Source organism: Daphnia pulicaria, chromosome 8 (assembly GCF_021234035.1).
Source record: "Daphnia pulicaria isolate SC F1-1A chromosome 8, SC_F0-13Bv2, whole genome shotgun sequence".
NCBI classification, from domain to species: Eukaryota; Metazoa; Arthropoda; class Branchiopoda; order Diplostraca; family Daphniidae; genus Daphnia; species Daphnia pulicaria.
In genome coordinates this window covers 247946-266775 of record NC_060920.1, presented here as the reverse complement: position 1 = coordinate 266775, position 18830 = coordinate 247946, and the positions used below count along the sequence as shown (strand labels likewise).

The window sequence follows — 18830 nt, the reverse complement described above, 5'->3', positions numbered from 1 at the left end:
TTAACAGAATCGTGTATTATTAATACTCCTTAAGTATTTATATTGGTAGCTATACAATCCTGAATTTAATCTTGTTTGTCATTTGGGCTACACGAAAGTGCGGAAAGCGATTTTTTTTCTGTGTTATTATTAATGATGTGCTGCGAAAGTTAATACTTTGAACTTATTAACCTTGGCGGGCGTCCATTTAAGAAAAAATCTTTTCTCAGCACACTATTAGGGGCTCCTACTTCTTCCTTGATTTTGCATTAACAGAAGACACCCTCTCCATAATGGACCCAGCTTGAACCAACGAAAGGACGTCTCTGACATCTTTGTTCAAGGCCTTTTGGTGTAGGTTTGAAGACTTGATCCTTGATCGCTCTTTCGAACTGACCTCTCGGCTAATTGAAGAGTTATTACGAACAGGTGACGTGAGTGTAGTAGCGTCCACAACTTCTTTCTCTTCCGTCATAATTTCATGTGTAGGTGACTGAGGAAGTCGTGACAGGATCAACAGAACTTTATCGTAAATATCGTGGAAAATTTCCAGAAAAGATCGTTCAAGAGTGACCTAACCATAAGAATATAAATAGGTATATGTGAAACTGTTTTTTCCGGCGGTGTTTTCGTCTTGAATATATATCTGTATATAGCGTATGTCTATCTCACCATGTGGAGAAGTTCTTCCTGTTTGAAGAACTGAATAACAGGGAAAATGCTTGATCGAAAATGACTCAGCTGTTCATCAGTGGCATTCGACGTCATTTTCCATTCCTGGTTGACATCGTCATTTGATGTAGAATCGTCATCACATTCAAATAACTGAAAGTCGGGGTCCTTTAGAAGGATAACACCGCTGATTCGTTGAACCTGATAGAGAAATGTAATAATTCCGTCACTCATTTATCATTAATTAAGAAAGTATTAAAACATTTTAAATTGCATGAAGAATGCTGATTTTTTTTTAAATTACTAAACTTAATTCCAGGACTTACTCTTGCCATGTATTCGACTACATCTCGCATATTTCGTGGATATCCCGTGACGAGAACGGCATCAACGTTTATGATTTCGGATGAAATTCGATTGATAAAAACTTCAAGAGCCTTGGAGGGCGGAATCATGTCTGTATCTTGGCTGCCTAAAATGTGAAGATCATCACGTTAAATCTTGTCGGCCAATTGAAATGCTAATTTTTTTCTTTGTGTGCCAGAGACGTCATCGAAACCTACAGTGCCGAAGGCTTCAGCTTAATTTTTATAACGGATTTACCAATAGTAGAAACGACTTCAAGAAATATCGGCATCATATCAACATGGTGTAATCTTCCGCTGATATCCGTAAGATGTTTTAAATTGGTTATAATTTCTGATCTTTGCATTTCTTTGCGAATAAGGATTTTTTTTAAACAGGTTATGTAATAGATTTAGAAAAAAAAGCACTTTTAATCAGTGAACAGTTTTACCTGCGTCCAAAACGAAAATTATATTAATTTTCGGAATGTTGTAAATATCCGATTCCTGATTCAAATTTGATTTGATGAATTAATTTTATTGCTATTGACTAATAAGCCAAGATTTTAAAATGTACCTTGATAGTTCTCTGAATTACCAACGGTATCCGTTTTGGTAATTCGTTGTAGTATTTTTTGATTGGGGAGTCATTCAATGTGGGCAAATTGGCCACTGCAGAAGCATCAATAACAAAGACTGGATCACTGGAATCCCCAGCGGAGGTGGTAATATTGTTGGATTCATCTCGCCAATTGAATTTGGAGAATGGTATGGGTATCCCCAAAGGTACGCCTTTTGCTGGAATTGATTTACTTATAGTCTGAATTTCAGTGTCGTTTTCTACTGAATCCGGTGTCATCGTATCTTTAATTGGAAATTTGCGGGAAAAAATGCAAATGTAAATGCAAACTATTAGCTAATTATTATTCTATTTCACTATTTGTGTGAGGTAGTTGTTTTGTTAACGTAATTTAATATAGTTTCCTTAATTATTTCTTGCAGGAATGCTATTATTCTCGTTAAAATTTTGTCAATCGATTTTGTAAACGTAAATTTGCGTATGCACGTCTAGCCAAAACAAATACCTGCTGTTAATTTTTTTTTAAATTTAGACTTACAGTCTTACCAGTAGTCATGCAGATACCCATTGTTTCTTCCGCGGTTTGTATGATTACACGTTGTATAGTTGGCAATCCGAATTATCACTAAACAAAATACAAACTACAGACTGGCTAATTACCTGAAAACTAATAATTCGTTTGTTTGGTTTCAGGAACAACCTTACCTTGCGAAGCGGTGCCTAGTTGCCTACGCACTAAAGGAGCTTTAGGTACGTAAACTTTCAAAATACCAAAGAGCCGTTGCGTCGTGAATGTCCCAAAAGCAAGGGAGAATTCAGAATTGATTTTCTGATGAATGAATGATAATGCGGTATCCATCAATACATCTAGCCAGTCACGCACAGTAAGAGATTCCGACTGCAAGATCAATACAAAATCATTTTCTGATTTTGAGAATCGAGGTCGAGCGAACCATATGCCTCGTTAAGTTACACACTGCAGCACCAGAAACTTACGTGCTGCGCTGAGGCATCTTGCGCGTTCGTCAAGGCGTGATTAATAATTATACGACGGTCGTACTCTATAGGTCCAATGTTTTAATACGTATGGTTCCTGTGGCTTACGAAAAGAACAAACAAGTCAACACGAGACAAAAGAACACGATACTTTGATTAAGAGTGAGAGGTTATGCGGCAAACCTTTATTAGCTAATTTATTCATATAGGCCTTGTTCAAATCTCCAGCTAAAATAACCACGAAGTTCTTATTTTCACCAACAGATGGTGTTTCATATCATCACATCGGGTTTTTAGGAAACACCCGATTCGATACATCGATAATCGCCGCCACGCCATCACTACCTCTTAGTCTGTGGTGGAATTGAGTTCGAAGTCCGAAATTACTTAATTAGTCTAAATTCAAACCAGCGGTCCGTTTCGATACCAGAAACTAAGGCCGTTTTAGTTTCTGAGAATATACAACCAAAAGTACTGAAACAAGGGTAAAATAGAATCAAACTCAAATAGTATGAGCATCAAGAAGATAACAATTCAAGAATACCGAAAACAGATCGTTCACAGAGTGATCAATCAAAAATCCACTGAGAAACTTGGGATCACAGTAAGTTTTTCTTTCTTATATTTTTCTTTTCTCTTATAAGTAAACATTGTTTTTGTTCAGGCTGAACCAGAGTCAAATTTAGAAGAGAAATGCCGTGGACAATCACCAAATCCAGATAGAGAATCTACTTGCCCCTACTGTGGACATGTAATATGTTCCACTAATACATGTGTGAGGTTCATGGGCGTCTTTGAAAAAGAAAAAACGGTGTATCAAACTTCAAATCTTAAGTCATTACCTGGAAACAAATCATCCGGAATCTCTCAGATATCAAAGGATTCATCGTATGGCACCCGATGCCCTCAGACTCAAAATGCTTCTAGACAGAGTAGAGCCAGGTTTGAGGAGCCACAGTGTGTAACACTTAGTAGCGATGAAGATGATGACTCCTTTCAGGAAACAAAAAAACTCAAATGTGATGGTACACACAAATCCTCTGAAAAATTGGATGAAAACCCTTCAATTGTGATTCAAGTACAGCCCAATATTATAGAAAGTCAGTTAAACTCAATTATTTCCACTGCTGGTTTTTCTTGTTGATTAATTTATATTTTTCTTTTCAATTCTTTGCTTACTTGTAGGTGAAGCTTCAAATGGTGTCTCGATGGATTCGCCTGTTGATACAGAAGAGAATCTTGGATCAAACGATATGCTCCTCTGGAAAGAAGGTGGATTGAATGGACCTTTCTTTGCCGTAAACTGCCGATCTGTTCGTATTGGATCATATAAGATTGTTCCAGTGGGACGTGTGTTATTCTCGTCCGAAGGAATTATGTTGCGAGCTCCAGTTTTTTACAACCATGATAAGCCATCAGAAAAGAGCGCTGTATTTAATGTAGCTATTCCAGCTCAGCAACTTCTAAAAGTGGATGCTCATTTCAGCCGAAAGTTGGAAGTCGTCTTCCTAGATGTTGGTTCAAACTGGTGTCGCCAGCTTTCGTCAAAATTAGGGTTATCCAAAAGTGGCCCATATTGGGATTCTGCTAGCAAAGACGACAATCAAAAACGATTGACACTGCTGCCCAATGATTTGGATAATGCAGCGAAGAACGCAATCAGACAAGTTTTCGTTTCTCAAGGTGTTTATCACGAAATTAATCATATCGAGGCCAGCCGACTCTTGATTATTTCCTCCAGCCTCCAACCTCCAGAAATTCGTGATGCGCTTAAACGTCTCGCCGCGAGCACTGCTGTATCAGCAGAAGCGAGTGTTTCGACAACTGAAACGCAAGATGTGAATGGTGGCAAAGAAGACTCGTGCAAAGTTGAAGTAAGTAAGTCGTTATACACCTAAACTAAAATTTTTGTCAAATATGTAGTTCGTAGAGCTGAACGCCGAATTTGTGCCTAAAATCAGTCTTCTTTCTCTTCTAGTTACGTTACGCTGCCAATACCGGTCACGGTGAAATGTATGTCATCAAACATATGACGAACCTGTTTGTTCAGCAATCGAGCTGCGATGTTCAGTTCTGTTTCAAAGGAAGCCGAATAAAAGTTGGCGGGCACGCTTCCATCTTGGCAGCCAGAAGTCCCGTTTTTGCTGCCATGTTCCAGCACGACATGCAGGAGAAGAAGACGGGAAAAGTCGTGATAAAAGACATCAAGCCAAACATTTTCAATGACCTGCTTCACTACATCTACTCCGGCCGAACTTCAGCCCCCCTGAATCAGAAGACTGCCCAGCTGATGTTTATGGCCGCCGACAAGTACATCATCGACGACCTGAAAGAATATTGCGCCACTTTCCTTCTCTCCCAAATGCAGACGACCAACGCTCTCGGCCTGCTCATCTGGGCACACCTGAACTCCATCGAGAAAATCAAGGAAGCTTCTATTAAATTTATCGCGGCCCACGCAAGAATAATTTTCAGAACGAGGGAGTGGAAGGAGGCTTTCACCGCCCACCCTGACCTCTGTTTGTTAATTACTCAACGAATGTAGTATAAGATGCAAATTGACGTTTACAAATCTATGGACGTAGCATTTGTAGCTTATTTTCGTTGTGTCGTGCACAATTCATGTACTATCCTGAAGCCAATGCACGGCGATGAATACTGACATTTTTCAAGAAATTCTTAGACCTGTTGGTAATTTTCTTCCACTTTTTTCTTTAATTTATATAGTTGTTTATTATACGGGTTCTCGGTTTCCTTGAACTTCACGTTCCCTATCGCGGGAGCACTGAACGCTATCGCAAGAAATGTTTAACACAGAAAATGAGAACCCGACCAGTCGACGATTATTCTTGGTAAAGAAGGGTTTCTCATTTCATTTCTTTTATGCTTACTCCGATTTGTCATCTTCAGTTAGTTCAGTTATGCTCAGTCCGCCGGTTTCCTGACAGAGAGAGAACGGCTTTGCTTTATACCATTAGATCAACAGAAAATTACTAAATGACCGTATTGGTTTAATTACTTTTTAGTAAGTTCTCCAATAACATTAACATTAAAAATTAAAACATACATTTAGATTTATTTATGTTCACCAAGGTTTTTTTTTCGAATAATGTCTCCTGTGTTCGCCCTTATTATCGCCTCGCAGTAGCGCAGTTGGGAGAGTGGTGGAATTCAATGCTGTCACTCGTTAGATTGCGTGACCCCCTTTTTGCCATTTTCAGGACTATTTCTTTAAATCTCTCACCGCTGTTTTTTAATGGGAAAAAGGGGGTTCCTTAACTATTTCATAGTTCATGTGAAGACATAAAATATGAAATAAATAACACAATATGGGGAATATCTAAGATAATATCTAAGATTTTTGCCGAATCGACGAGCACCCATTTTTTTATTTCATCTTCTTGTAATAAACATTTATATGTACACATCAAAATTCTATTTTTTTGCGATTCGTGCGAGTTTCATGGAAAAAATCAAAAAAAAATCAAAATCAAATCAGCGCATTTGTAATGTGCTCCGTTAGATGGCGCAGAACTCAGAGAAATATTGCGTCTGCTAGGTCTTTTTGGAATTGCTGATAACGTTTTCTGAAATCTGAATGTTTATATGTAATATTCGTCGTGTTGATTTCTGTCATCCAAAATATATTTACTTGTTAAGCAGATTGTCTTAATCTCTGCACTGAATTCTTGCTTCCAGATATTATGGATCTGATCGCTGTTGTCCAACTTAGTCATTATGAAGAAAGCCCTAGGAAACGCCGAAACGCCAACCAAAACCTAAAGCAAGCCTGTCATAATTTCTTACCTGTTATTATATTTTATTCCTTGGGTTGCCGGTTTGAGACTTGAAGCGTTAAGACATTCTGACATCAGCTCGCGAAACGTCAAAAACTATTACATTAACGCTATCCAATCCCCAACCATTCGATTTGCAGCATGGCCTACTATAATTACGGCCCATCGGCTGGCTATCTTCATGTTGCCGAAAGGTTCCCAGCCCCTACCCCTTCCCATCCCCTACTTTTCATAGCCAGAGGGTCGTAAGATACATCAGAAAGTTCCACATTCCATGTACTTTTCGCGGTTTAAAATTTTTTTGATCGTCAGTCTGTTTGCTCATGGTCGCAGACACCATCCCTCCGATAGTAGCAGTGAAACGCCGTTGGGACTACGATTCGTCACAGAAAGTCATTGGATACAAAGAGCACTATTACAAGCTAAATTGCTCCAAACCATAGTTTCAATCGGCGGTTGCCCTTGAGTATGCCAAAGGATTAATCTGAGTTCTGCAGTAGGTACTATCGTATCGTACTATATTTCTGCAGTACTACTATCGAAAAAAAGCAACTGTTTTATTTAGAAAGAGTAATTTACACGAATAACCGCGCCGTATTTCATTATAAGGGTGTTTCTTCCTACTATCCTTTCAACTACTATATCTCCTTTGCCATCTGATTTCGAACATGTTACTTCGTTTGACACAGAATTTGAAATGGACACGCACCCGGTATCTTATTTTTTTAAATTTAAAACTAATTATAGTTTTACATGTCTTTTACAGGGGAAAAAATTATAGTTGCGTCCTCTTGAACTTACAACTAAGTATCGTACCACCTTGGAATTCTCGGCTGCTTCCGCAGATTCCTGGGCAACGTTGATGACGGATCTGGAGTCATTTACTTTATAGTTCAAATATATATTTACGTTATAATTCAAAGAATTTGTTAGGAATCCTGCTTAGTCCAGTATTTCACCAAATTGCTGAAGGACGCAACTTTACCTTTGGACGAAGACCAACTAAAGATAGCATTGAAAGACCTTGATAAACAATTACGTAACGGCTGAAGAAATAGGAGGGGGTCCTATTCCTGCGATAAAAAAAATCCTTCTTCTCCTAATCGTTCTCCTCCTCCAAAAAATAAACTTCCTCCTCCTCCTCCACCAAAAGACATACTTCCTCCTCCTCCTGCTATAAATAAAAATTATGCTCTTCCTCCTCCTCAAAATATGTGCCCAAGAACTGCAGAAAAAACTAAAGAAGAAAAGACTAAGTGTTAAAGTTTTAAAATATCAGTAAAATGTAAGCCTAATCTAACTTTCGATTAATTTTGATAATCATCATTAAATAAACTTATGTTTTCATTTCAAATTTTAGGAGTAAACACAAGACTGTGCAATTTATGGTAGAGTCCATGTTCAAAACAATTGGAAGAATTCTTTCTGTGGCCCACCCCCAAAAATTGTGATTCCTGGCATTCGGTGGTGTGGTAAGTTATTCTACACCTGGTTAAATAAATAGAACAACATTTCAAATATTTTATTTTTATTAGACACCAAGGGAAAAATTGAATCAGCAGCGGATTCGTCGATTAAGTCGAACTAACAGTCGAAATTTGATGGAAACAACATTACCCCAGTACGATAAAAACAATAAAGGTTTTAGTTTAAATTCTTTATTCCATTTCCTTTTTTCTTGTAGGTTACGCCGTTCATGACTCGTCTGTCGAAATGTTTTAACCACTATGTCCATCGTATAGTGCGAGAAGACCCTCATCAATTTGACAATGTGTCAACAATTGTATCCGACGCCAATGTCCCCGGTGAAGGGGAACATAAGATAATGGAATTCACCAGACATCAGCGTGCAATGACTAGTCACGAATGTAACACAAGACATGATCTTTATGGTGGCGTGTATCCCTCAAAAGCATCAAATATAAGTATCCTTTATAAAACTATACTCAGCGTTTGTGTGTTCGGTGTTCCTTTGTAGTTAAGTGTTAGTGTTTTTTGTGATACGAATCATTACACCTGTAAAAAAGTCTACAAATCATCAAAGGTTTTTCCTTGAACTATTTTTACACTTAGTGTGGTAATGCAGTTCTTTTATGTTTCAGGGATATCTAACGGCTAGTGGGTCCATCAACTGGGGCCGAGTCAAGCTAATTCTACGTGACTTTTCCCAAGCTAAATCAAACAATTTTTAAAAGCCGTAAAAATCATGAGTAAAATGTTTTTTTTTTGTTTCATTGGGTCAAATACTTAAATTCCTTACTTGTTTCAGGACTCCCACGAAAGGTGGGAAAAGACTCAAAGTGAACGGAGAAAACCCTGTTCCCATCACATCTACCGAACCCCAAGCAGTACCATGGAACCGCGAAGAGACATTTAAGTTGGAATCCCAACCAGGGTCCTCAAGCAGTGAGGCGGACGCAGACACCATCCCTCCGATAGTAGCAGTGAAACGCCGTTGGAACTACGATTCGTCGCAGAAAGTCATTGGATACAAAGAGCACTAGTACAAGCTAAATTGCTCCAATCCAGAGCTTCAATCGGCGGTTGCCCTTGAGTATGCCAAAGGATTAATCTGAGTTCTGCAGTAGGTACTATCGTATCGTACTATATTTCTGCAGTACTACTATCGAAAAACAGCAACTGTTTTATTTAGAAAGAGTAATTTACAGGAATAACCGCGTCGTATTTCATTATTATGGTGTTTCTTCCTACTATCCTTTCAACTACTATACCTCCTTTGCCATCTGATTTCGAACATGTTACTTCGTTTGACACAGAATTTGAAATGGACACGCACCCGGTATCTTATTTTTTTAAATTTAAAACTAATTATAGTTTTACATGTCTTTTACAGGGGAAAAAATTATAGTTGCGTCCTCTTGAACTTACAACTAAGTATCGTACCACCTTGGAATTCTCGGCTGCTTCCGCAGATTCCTGGGCAACGTTGATGACGGATCCGTTTAGTCATTTACTTTATAGTTCATAATAGCCATCTCATAGGTGTGCGAAATTTCTTAGGAATCCTGCTTAGCCCAGTATTTCACAAAATTGCTGAAGGACGCAACTTTACCCTTGGACGAAGACCGACTAAAGATTGCATTGAAAGACCTTGATAAACAATTACGTAACGGCTGAAGAAATTATGTCTTATTCTTTAGTTGTTCTTATTAGGAAACGAAGATTTGTTTTTTTCATTGTTTTTTTTTTCAAGAACGAAGAAATATAGTTTGCCAGAACCAAATATTTGTGGGTAAACTTCACAAAGGGTAACGACGTCTTACGAGGTGTGACCGGAAAAATTAGAGTGTGGAAAAAACTTGAAAGCGCACAATATGCAGCCCCCTTCCCCTGCTTTGGTAGTATTTCTTGATTAGTTCCGGAAAATTGCTGCGGAAATTGCTGCGGAAAATTGCGTCGGTGCTGGGGAGTGAGTATTGTTAATGTAGGCCTAAACTAATAATTTATTATCTAATTCATTTCATTTTAAAAGGACTCTAGAACGTCCTGTGTATTGGCTTGAGCCCCTCAAAGACTGCCACGTTGTTTGGTATGTATTTTCTCATATGAAAGTTTTCATGAAATTTACTTTTTGAATTTCTTTCTTAATATTAATTTCGTAACTTAAATTTTAAAGTTTTAACTATCGAAATCCACAGCCGGATGAACAAGATGTAAAATCTGCTACTCTTCGGCTGAACAATGTAGTCGTGTAAGTTGAAATAGTTCCATCAATTCCATGTATATAATATGCATACATAACTTTCCTATTTGTCACCTTCTTTTAGAGCTTCAATCCCGATCTTGGTGTCGAGCCAGAGCAAGCTCTCTGATGAGATTCATCATCCTGAAGCGGGAGATTCTAGCCAATGTGGTGCAACGAATTTAGTGATCTCTACCGTTGACGAAAAGAGTGTTGACGAGAACTAAGGTTTTGTTGTATGGTCGTTTTACTCGGTTTTAATTCGTCACTAATTCACTATCACGCGTTATCTTCCTGAAACGTTTCCGTGTGGTCCGCTATTCTCTGTCACAGTGTTAAATTTCCCGTCAAAGCTCATACCCATTCCCTTTTCTTATCACTTACCAAATCTTAAATATCGACCGATTGGTACCTTGCGCACAAGTGTACACTTTCGAATTTTTAATGTAAATATTCGGGTGGTTAGCTGACAGTATCTCCTTCCCTACTGGTTCCATGGTTGGTGTAGAAAACGAAAAAAATTGAACAAAAAAAGACAGTTGATGATAATAGGCTACTGGTTCCTTCTGTTCGCTTCTGTTCGCTTCTGTTCCCCGGATGCTCTTGATCTATAACTTACGGAATACTGATTACAGTATCCGCGTTACATTGTTAAATTTTCAATTTTATTTATTTTTCAATGCGTGAAGGCCACAGATTTTTTATTGCTATACTTCGACTGCTATAATATGTCATGATTTCATTCTATTTGAAGTTAAACTCTTTTCTCTTAGAAAAAAATAAGAAATTCTGCTGTAACTTTTTCCTTCTAATTGAATTTTTCTCCATTCTATTTGTCCTATGGATTGCCTTACGGATTTTCTTAATATATCAGGACTAAAATAAATCCTTAAACAAGATTTGGTTTACAGAATGGCCGGCACACGTGTATTGTTACTTCTTAATTATATTGGTAGCTTTATCCTGAAAGTTCTATTCTCATTCTGTATAACCCTACATCTAAACGTAAGAGTGGAATTACTTTAGATTTTGATTAAAATTGCGCGCTATAACTTACATCACACGCAATGAGTAGATCGGGGAAAAGTTGTCGAAGCTTTTGGATGGCCAAAATGACTGGGTTGTTTGCCGCCGGATGCCGGATGCCGAATACCAACTAAAAAGAGGCATGTATTTTATAATTATGTAATATAATTTACTTCGAAACATTTATACGTATCAAATTCTAATTTTTTGCGATTCGTGCGGAAAAAATAATCAAAATCAAATCAGCGCATTTGTAATGTGCTCCGTTAGATGGCGCAGAGCTCAGAGAAATATTGCGTCTGCTAGGTGCCTAGGTCTTTTTGGAATTGCTGTGAATGTTTACATGTAATATTCGCCGCGTTGATTTCTGTCATCCAAAAAATATTTACTTGATTAGCAGATCGTCTTAAACTCTGCATTGAATTCGTGTTTCCATATATTATGGATCTGATCGCTGTAAGTGTTGTCCGACGTAGTCATTATGAAGAAAGCACTAGGGAACGCCAACAACTAAACACGAGCAATTCTCCATGGGAAAAGTGATAACCCTTTACATTCTATTTAGTGTTATTTTTAATATTATATGTATTACTATTAATAAATAATGGTTATCTTTGCAGTGAGTCTGATATTGGAGTCACAGCGTGCGCAGTGTCTCCTTAAAATGTTAAAGCATTTGCTTATTATGGAACACTGAAGTAGTAGTTCAGCAGGTCCAAGTGACCAAAACATGAATGTTGTTGTTTGTGACGCTAATACCCCATGGGATACTCATATGTAAGTTTGAAATGTTAACAACTAGTTCAGAAAATTTCAAAAGTTATTCTGTTTTATTTTCTAGTGTTAAGAGCTGTGTGGCACAAGTAACTGTTCTGGAATGGGATCAATCTGGTCATTACTTGCTTATTGGTGACACTGCGGTAAATGCAGAAATCGGGACAACACTCACACATCTTTTGAATGAATGGACCAGAGTAGCTAACATTTGCATTCCAGATGAGCCAATCCAGGCTGGAATGTTTTTCTTTAATGGTAAGAAAGTAATGTACAGTTGAATTAATTTTGTTTATCAATTAAAATAACCCTTTAGAGAGTTAACCCTATTAAAGTTTTTTTTTTTTTCAAATTTGATTAGACATTTTTAAATTGCCAAAACCGGGAAAGTGTGTCATATCTGGTGGACAAGTATATTCAAGTAGATATGAAACCAACTATTCGCGGATTTGGAGGTCGTCCTTTACAAGGTTTTCTTATTGTTGGAATGACTGGCCTTGTGCAAGCTTTTGTGATGGGTGGTACTAAAGGGAAAACAAAAAATGTAGAAATTCTTGGCGGAATAAGATTAGCATATTCCTTTGTGGATCTTGCCTGGACAAAAGGTAGTTGAGTAATTAATTCATTACCATTTTTTTTAACTCATGTACGGTCTTTCAGATTGAGAAATATTAGCGGAAGCATGCACGGGGATCCCTTTTGGACCCGATATTGTCTATTGCAAGCTTGCCATACAAAAAGAAGACGGAGTGGAATTCAGTTGCCTTCTTGATCACACTTACTGGACTTTTTCCCCTGCAGTCAGGAGGTAAAGTTGCTTGAAATATTGAACATTTTGATTTTTGTTTTTAAATACTTAAGTTGTCTTTCTTTTAAAAATTAGCCAACGAAATGCGAGTATGTGTTGTGAATTTCAGTTCACCGGAAGATCCATCGGGAATTTTACTAGTAGTAAACGGAATTAATAGTGGAACTTTGCAGTATTGGGAGCTGTCAGAAGTTGAGCGAACGATTCATTCGCTTTTCTCCACTTTGGCTGCCATGAGTCGCTTCCTGCAGTGGCAGTGTATTTCCGTTAATGCCAGTTCTTTTGTTCTTTTCTCATTTTAACAGTCGAATCACCTACGTCTGTCCGTCACGCAATGTCTGGGTTAACGGCCAAAAAGCGGGTAGCCCTCCACAGCATCATTTAGTCATCGCCACTGCATGTGGAGAGTTATTGTTCTTACATCGCGAGAATATGACGCAGGTAGATATTGTCTAGTCTAGATTACCTTGAATTGCGCAAAAATTTATAGAATTTCATGTGGACACGGTACGTTTTCAGGTTGGACACCTCAGCATTGTGGATGTGTCGAAATGTGGAAGCGCCCTTATCGAAAACGATCAGCTCGGCGTGTTTCACTGTCACTGGCAATGCATTGATTGCCTTCGATAACACTGCGACAAATGTTTGTCTGCAAACTCTCTCCCATCACAGATCCTGGTTAGATTTTGGTCAAGTTTTCGGCAAAAATCTTAATGAAATGAGTTTTAAACTGTACGAATTATGTGTAGGAGCTGCAGTCACCATTCCTTATGCATTAATGTCATTGGAGTATTGTTAGCTGACTGGTATCGACTATTGGGACGTTGCTTGGAACCTGTATTGATCCGGGCGTTGTGGAGCTCATCTGTGAGCGCTAGAAGAGTAATTTAACAATTTCTTTTGTTTTCAAATCATATCCATATAGATTTCTGGTTTTCACCAAACTTGTCTGAATACACTTTGTATTTAAATCCTCAAGTATTTATTTTTTTTTAATTTTCATCTTCTTGTAATGTGTATTCCTATAATCCTATCTGTGCAGGATTTGTGTTTCTATCCCAAGTATTTCTGGTATTTATTTCCCTTTTTTCCTTATACATTTTTAGTTTTACGAAGTTCGTGCGCTGTTTAATTTCAACTTTACCCAAGCAACAACATTGTTTTCAACCAATTTTTTTCCTGTACAATGAATTAATGATTGCCAGTTTCAGCATGAATTTATGTTACCTTTAATATTAAAATTATAGTAAGTATACTACATCAATAGCTAGACTCACGTTGGCCACGTTCTATACAAAGCGGACCAAATCTTATTGCTTTATTTAAGACGAAATAGAAAAGGAATCATTCTTTGCAAGATCAAGATTAATAGCAAAATATTACGTTTTTTATGGCAAATGCTTAAATTGTAGCTGATCTATTTGTAGTCATGAATAAGTTCCAATTGTCGGACGGTTGGATATTTTTTTCCAACAGCACTTATCCAATATATTCTTAGAAATATGCATGTAAAAGAATTGTCGTACAGAAAGAGAATTATGATTTCACTAGCATATACATTGTTGATACGTTCAGCGTCAGGGCCGGGTATCAGCCAGTTGTCCCAGTAGAATTTCGGACGCTCATGTACCTGCCATGCCAACAGATAAAAGCATTTAATGCTCATTATCCACCAGAATACGTATCTCCTCTACATTTTCCATATGCATTTTACTAGCTATAACAAGTAGCACATACCGGATGGTGGGAGCAACTATGCTCACCAGGAGAGTCGAACTCAAGTGCTGTGTGTATCCCAAATTGTCACTAGAGCAACGATTTATCCGACTAACCCATCCGATCTCTTGTACTGTAGCATAACAATAATAACGCCATCTGAAGTGGTGAACATCCTTGTCGGTATACGCTGCATAGTCAGTCAGTAAGCTACCTGCGTCACCAAGGAAATTTTTGAAATTGAGTTGTAGTTAAAATACTAATCTTGCCCTTTCAGAAATCTGTTACTGAACTCAGTAGTCTGTTTCGATCGAATCCGAATGGTTCGAACAGCCACCGTTCAACCAGCGCGTCGCTAGTCTCCAGACTTTTGAGATTTGCCATCCATGTCAACAATTTTCTTCAATTTTAGTCGTGTTGACAGTTGAATATGGCATTTATTAGAAGTTCTGAAGTTTAAGCTTGTAATAAGTTATTACTTCAATTTAGTTGAGACTTAGTTAAATGCAAACTATATTCTATAGCTTTTAAATTAAACTTAAAAAGTGTAAAACGTTTGTGTGTTTACTTTTTAACCTTACAAGTGTGCACAATGGGGATCAAAGGGTTTTTCTTGTTTTTAAAAACCAAGTACCCTGAAATTTGCCAATCAGTAGAAACCGAGGTTAGCATTAGAGGTATAAGTTACATTTTAGAGCTGAAAATTGACCAAGAGTTGTGTATGCATAGGCGAAAGGTGAGAAGGCCCTGAAAACTGAACGAGATGGTTGTGATAATTTGTACATTGACATGAATGAGATTGTGCACAAGTGCACCCGTGGGTATGTTATCTTGTTTATCATAATCTTCATTAAAAAAACTAAAGTTTTCATTGCAATTTTTAGGAGTAAAAAAAAGACGGAGCCATTTATGGTTAAGTCCATGTTCAAAACAGTTGAAAGAATTCTTTCTGTTGCCCGCCCACAAAAATTGTTATTCCTGGCATTCGATGGAGTGGTAAGTCATTCTTTCAACCTGGTTAAATAGAACAACATTTGAAATATTTTCTTTTCATTAGGCGCCAAGGGCAAAAATGTATCAGCAGCGGCTTCGTCGGTTCGGTCGAACTAACATAAAAAGTGATCAATATGACGGAAACAACATCACCCCAGTACGATAAAAACAAAAAAAGTTTTACTTTAAATTATTTTTTCCATTTATTATTTGTTTCTTGCAGGGTACGGCGTTCATGACTCGTCTGTCTAAATGTTTTCACCATTATGTCCATCGTGTGTTGAGAGAAGATGCTCAATTTGACAATGTGTCAATAATTGTTTCTGACGCAAATGTCCCTGGTGAAGGGGAACATAAGATAACGGAATTCATCAGTCAACAGCGAAAACCGGCTAGCCACGAATGTAAAACAAGACATGTGATTTATGGTGGCGACGCTGATTTGATTCTCCTCGCGTTGGCTACTCACGAGCCTAATTTCAAAATCCTGCGTGAAGATTCCCAGCACTTCACTTTTGTTCAAGTTCATGTTTTGAGGGAATCTATTGCCAGAGAATTTTCAGTGCCCAACTTCCCATTTCAATATGACTTGGAGAGAATTGTGGATGACTGGGTCTTCCTTTGTCTGTTACTGGGGAATGATTTTCTTCCTCAACTGGACGCATTGAACAAACTGGACAATTTGCTAACCAATCTGGTCCGTTTCTGTAAAAAAGTCTACAGATCTTCAAAGGTGATTCCTTGAACATTTTACACTTTCCAGTGTGGTAATGCAGTTCTTTTGTGTTTCAGGGATATCTAACGGATAGTGGATCAATCAACTGGGACCGAGTCAAGATAATTCTACATGAACTTTCCCTAGCTAAAGAAAACAATTTTAAAAAGCCGTAAAAATCATGAGTAAAATATTTTTGTTTCATGGGGTTTAATTTCTTTACTGTTTCAGGACTCCCACGAAAGGTGGAAAAAGACTCAAAGGAAACGGAGAAAATCTTGTTCCCATCACAACTACCGAACCTCAAGCAGGACCATCGACCCGTGAAGAGACATTGCAGTTGGAACCCCAACCAGGGTCCTCGAGCAGTGAGGTGGACGCAGATACCATACCTCCGATAGTAGCAGTGAAACGCCGGTGGGACTATGATTCGTCGCAGAAAGTCGTTGGATTCAAAGAGCATTACAAGCTAAATCGCTCCAATCCAGAGATTCAATCGGCGGTTGCCCTTGAGTATGCCAAAGGATTAATCTGGGTTCTGCAATACTACTATCGGGTAACAGCAATTGTTTTGTTTAGAAGGAGTAATTTACACGAATAACCGTGCCGTATTTCATTTTTAGGGTGTCCCATCCTGGAAATGGTACTATCCTTTCAACTACTCTCCTTTGCCATCGGATTTCGAACATGTTACATCGTTTGACACCGAATTTGAAATGGACACGCACCCGGTATGTTATTTTTTTTTAAATTTCACATTAACTATAGTTTAACATGTCTTTTTTACGGGGAAAAAATTACAGTTGCGTCCTCTTGAACAATTACTTTGTGTCGTACCTCCTTGGAACTCTTGGCTGCTTCCAGATTCCTGGGCAATGTTGATGACGGATCCGGTTAGTCATTAACTTTAAAGTTCATAATAGCTATCTCTTATGCGAAATTTCTTAGGAATCCTGCTTGGCCGAGTATTTCGCAAAATCGCTGAAGGACGCAACTTTACCTTTGGACGAAGACCGAGTAAAGATTGCAGTGAAAGACCTCGACAAAAAATTAACGGCCGAAGAAAGTATGTCTTATTCTTTAGTGTTTCTTACTAGGTAATGAAGAATTTTTTTAATTGTTTATTTTTTTCAAGAACGAAGAAATGTAGTTGGGCAGAACCAAATATTCGTGGGTAAGCTTCACAAAGGGTACGACTTCTTACGAGGGGTTTCCGGAAAAATTGAGTGTGGAGAAAACTTGGAAGCGCACAAGATGCAGCCCTCCTACTTTGGTGGCATTTCTGGATTAGTTCTTGCAGCAGAAAATTGCGTCGGTGCTGGGGAGTGAGTATTTTTAAAGAAGGCCTAAACTAATAATTTATTATCTAATTCATTTCATTTTAAAAGAACTCTAGAACGTCCGGTGCATTGGCTTGAGCCCCTCAAAGACTGCCACGTTGTTTGGTATGTATTTTCTCATATGAAAGTTTTCATGAAATTTACTTTTTGAATTTCTTTCTTAATATTAATTTTGTAACTTAAATTTTAAAGTTTGAACTATCGAAATCCACAGCCGGATGAACAAGATGTAAAATCTGCTGCTCTTCGGCTGAACAATGAAGTCGTGTAAGTTGAAATAGTTCCATCAATTCCATGTATATAATATGCATACATAACTTTCCTATTTGTCACCTTCTTTTAGAGCTTCAACCCCGATCTTGGTGTCGAGCCAGAGCCAGCTCTCTGATGAGATTCATCATCCTGAAGCGGGAGGTTCTAGCCAATGTGGTACAACGAATTTAGTGGTCTCTACCGTTGACGAAAAGAGCGTTGACGAAAACTAAGGTTTTGTTGTATGGTCGTTTTACTCGGTTTTAATTCGTCACTATCACGCGTTATCTTCCTGAAAACGTTTCCGTCCTCCTCCTCGTTCTCAATCGCAGTGTTAAATTTTCCGTCAAAGCTCATTCCCTTTTCTTATCACTAAACAAATTTTAAATATCGACCAATTGGTACCTAGCGCATAATTGTACACTTTCGAATTTTTTATGTAAAATTACGGGTTGTTAGCTGACAGCATCTCCTTCCTTTAAGTACTGGTGCATGGTTGGTGTAGAAACCGAAAAAATTTGAACAAAAAAAGACAGTTGATGATAATAGGCTACTGGTTCCTTCTGTTCGCTTCTCTTCCCCGGATGCTCTTGATCTATAACTTACGGAATACTGATTACGGTATCCGCGTTACATTGTTTAATTTTCATTTTTGTTTTTGTTTATTTTTCAATGCGTGAAGGCCACAGAATTTTTGATTGCTATACGTCGACTGCTATAATATGTCATGATTTCATTCTATTTGAAGTTGCACTCTTTTCTCTTAGAAAAAAAATAAGAAATTCTGCTGTAACTTTTTGCTTCAAATCAAATTCTTCTCCATTCTATTTGTCTTATGGATTGCCTTACGGATTTTCTTAATATATCCTAAAATAAATCCTTAAACAAGATTTGGTTAACAGAATGGCCGGCACACGTGTATTGTTACTTCTTAATTATATTGGTAGCTTTATCCTGAATGTTCTATTCTCATTCTGTATAACCCTACATCTATACGTAAGAGTGGAATTACTTTAGATTTTAATTAAAATTGCGCGCTATAACTTACATCACACGCGATGAGTAGATCGGGGAAAAGTGTCGAAGCTTTTGGATGGCCAAAATGACTGGGTTGTTTGCCGCCGGATGCCGGATG

General features: G+C 37.9%; 3 protein-coding genes and 1 long non-coding RNA gene across 4 annotated transcripts; 3 read left to right on the top strand and 1 right to left on the bottom strand.

Annotated features, from left to right (window-relative positions):
- Positions 1-19: 19 nt before the first annotated feature.
- On the bottom strand, positions 20-2627 carry LOC124311805. The gene is made up of 8 exons (XM_046776156.1): positions 2281-2627; positions 2122-2200; positions 1573-1859; positions 1448-1502; positions 1255-1365; positions 978-1123; positions 652-852; positions 20-553 (listed from the first exon to the last, which is right to left on the bottom strand). Exons 2-8 carry the CDS (start codon positions 2141-2143, stop codon positions 227-229), a joined length of 1149 nt encoding a protein of 382 aa, XP_046632112.1. The 5' UTR covers positions 2144-2200; positions 2281-2627; the 3' UTR covers positions 20-226.
- Positions 2628-2910: 283 nt separating this feature from the next.
- Positions 2911-5247, top strand: LOC124352597. Its single transcript, XM_046802130.1, has 4 exons — positions 2911-3175; positions 3236-3671; positions 3757-4445; positions 4550-5247. Exons 1-4 carry the CDS (start codon positions 3083-3085, stop codon positions 5114-5116), a joined length of 1785 nt encoding a protein of 594 aa, XP_046658086.1. The 5' UTR covers positions 2911-3082; the 3' UTR covers positions 5117-5247.
- Positions 5248-11410: 6163 nt separating this feature from the next.
- On the top strand, positions 11411-13657 carry LOC124352556. The gene is made up of 8 exons (XR_006921490.1): positions 11411-11636; positions 11718-11874; positions 11939-12129; positions 12233-12476; positions 12532-12679; positions 12755-13120; positions 13199-13357; positions 13429-13657. It is a non-coding gene; the product is annotated as an uncharacterized LOC124352556 (long non-coding RNA).
- A 1136-nt stretch (positions 13658-14793) lies between these two features.
- Positions 14794-18585, top strand: LOC124352553 (5'-3' exoribonuclease 2-like). The gene is made up of 14 exons (XM_046802085.1): positions 14794-15059; positions 15125-15216; positions 15280-15391; positions 15453-15545; positions 15612-16121; positions 16181-16275; positions 16335-16659; positions 16727-16834; positions 16907-16996; positions 17052-17169; positions 17239-17428; positions 17492-17548; positions 17636-17710; positions 17787-18585. Exons 1-14 carry the CDS (start codon positions 14988-14990, stop codon positions 17926-17928), a joined length of 2079 nt encoding a protein of 692 aa, XP_046658041.1. The 5' UTR covers positions 14794-14987; the 3' UTR covers positions 17929-18585.
- Positions 18586-18830: the final 245 nt, after the last annotated feature.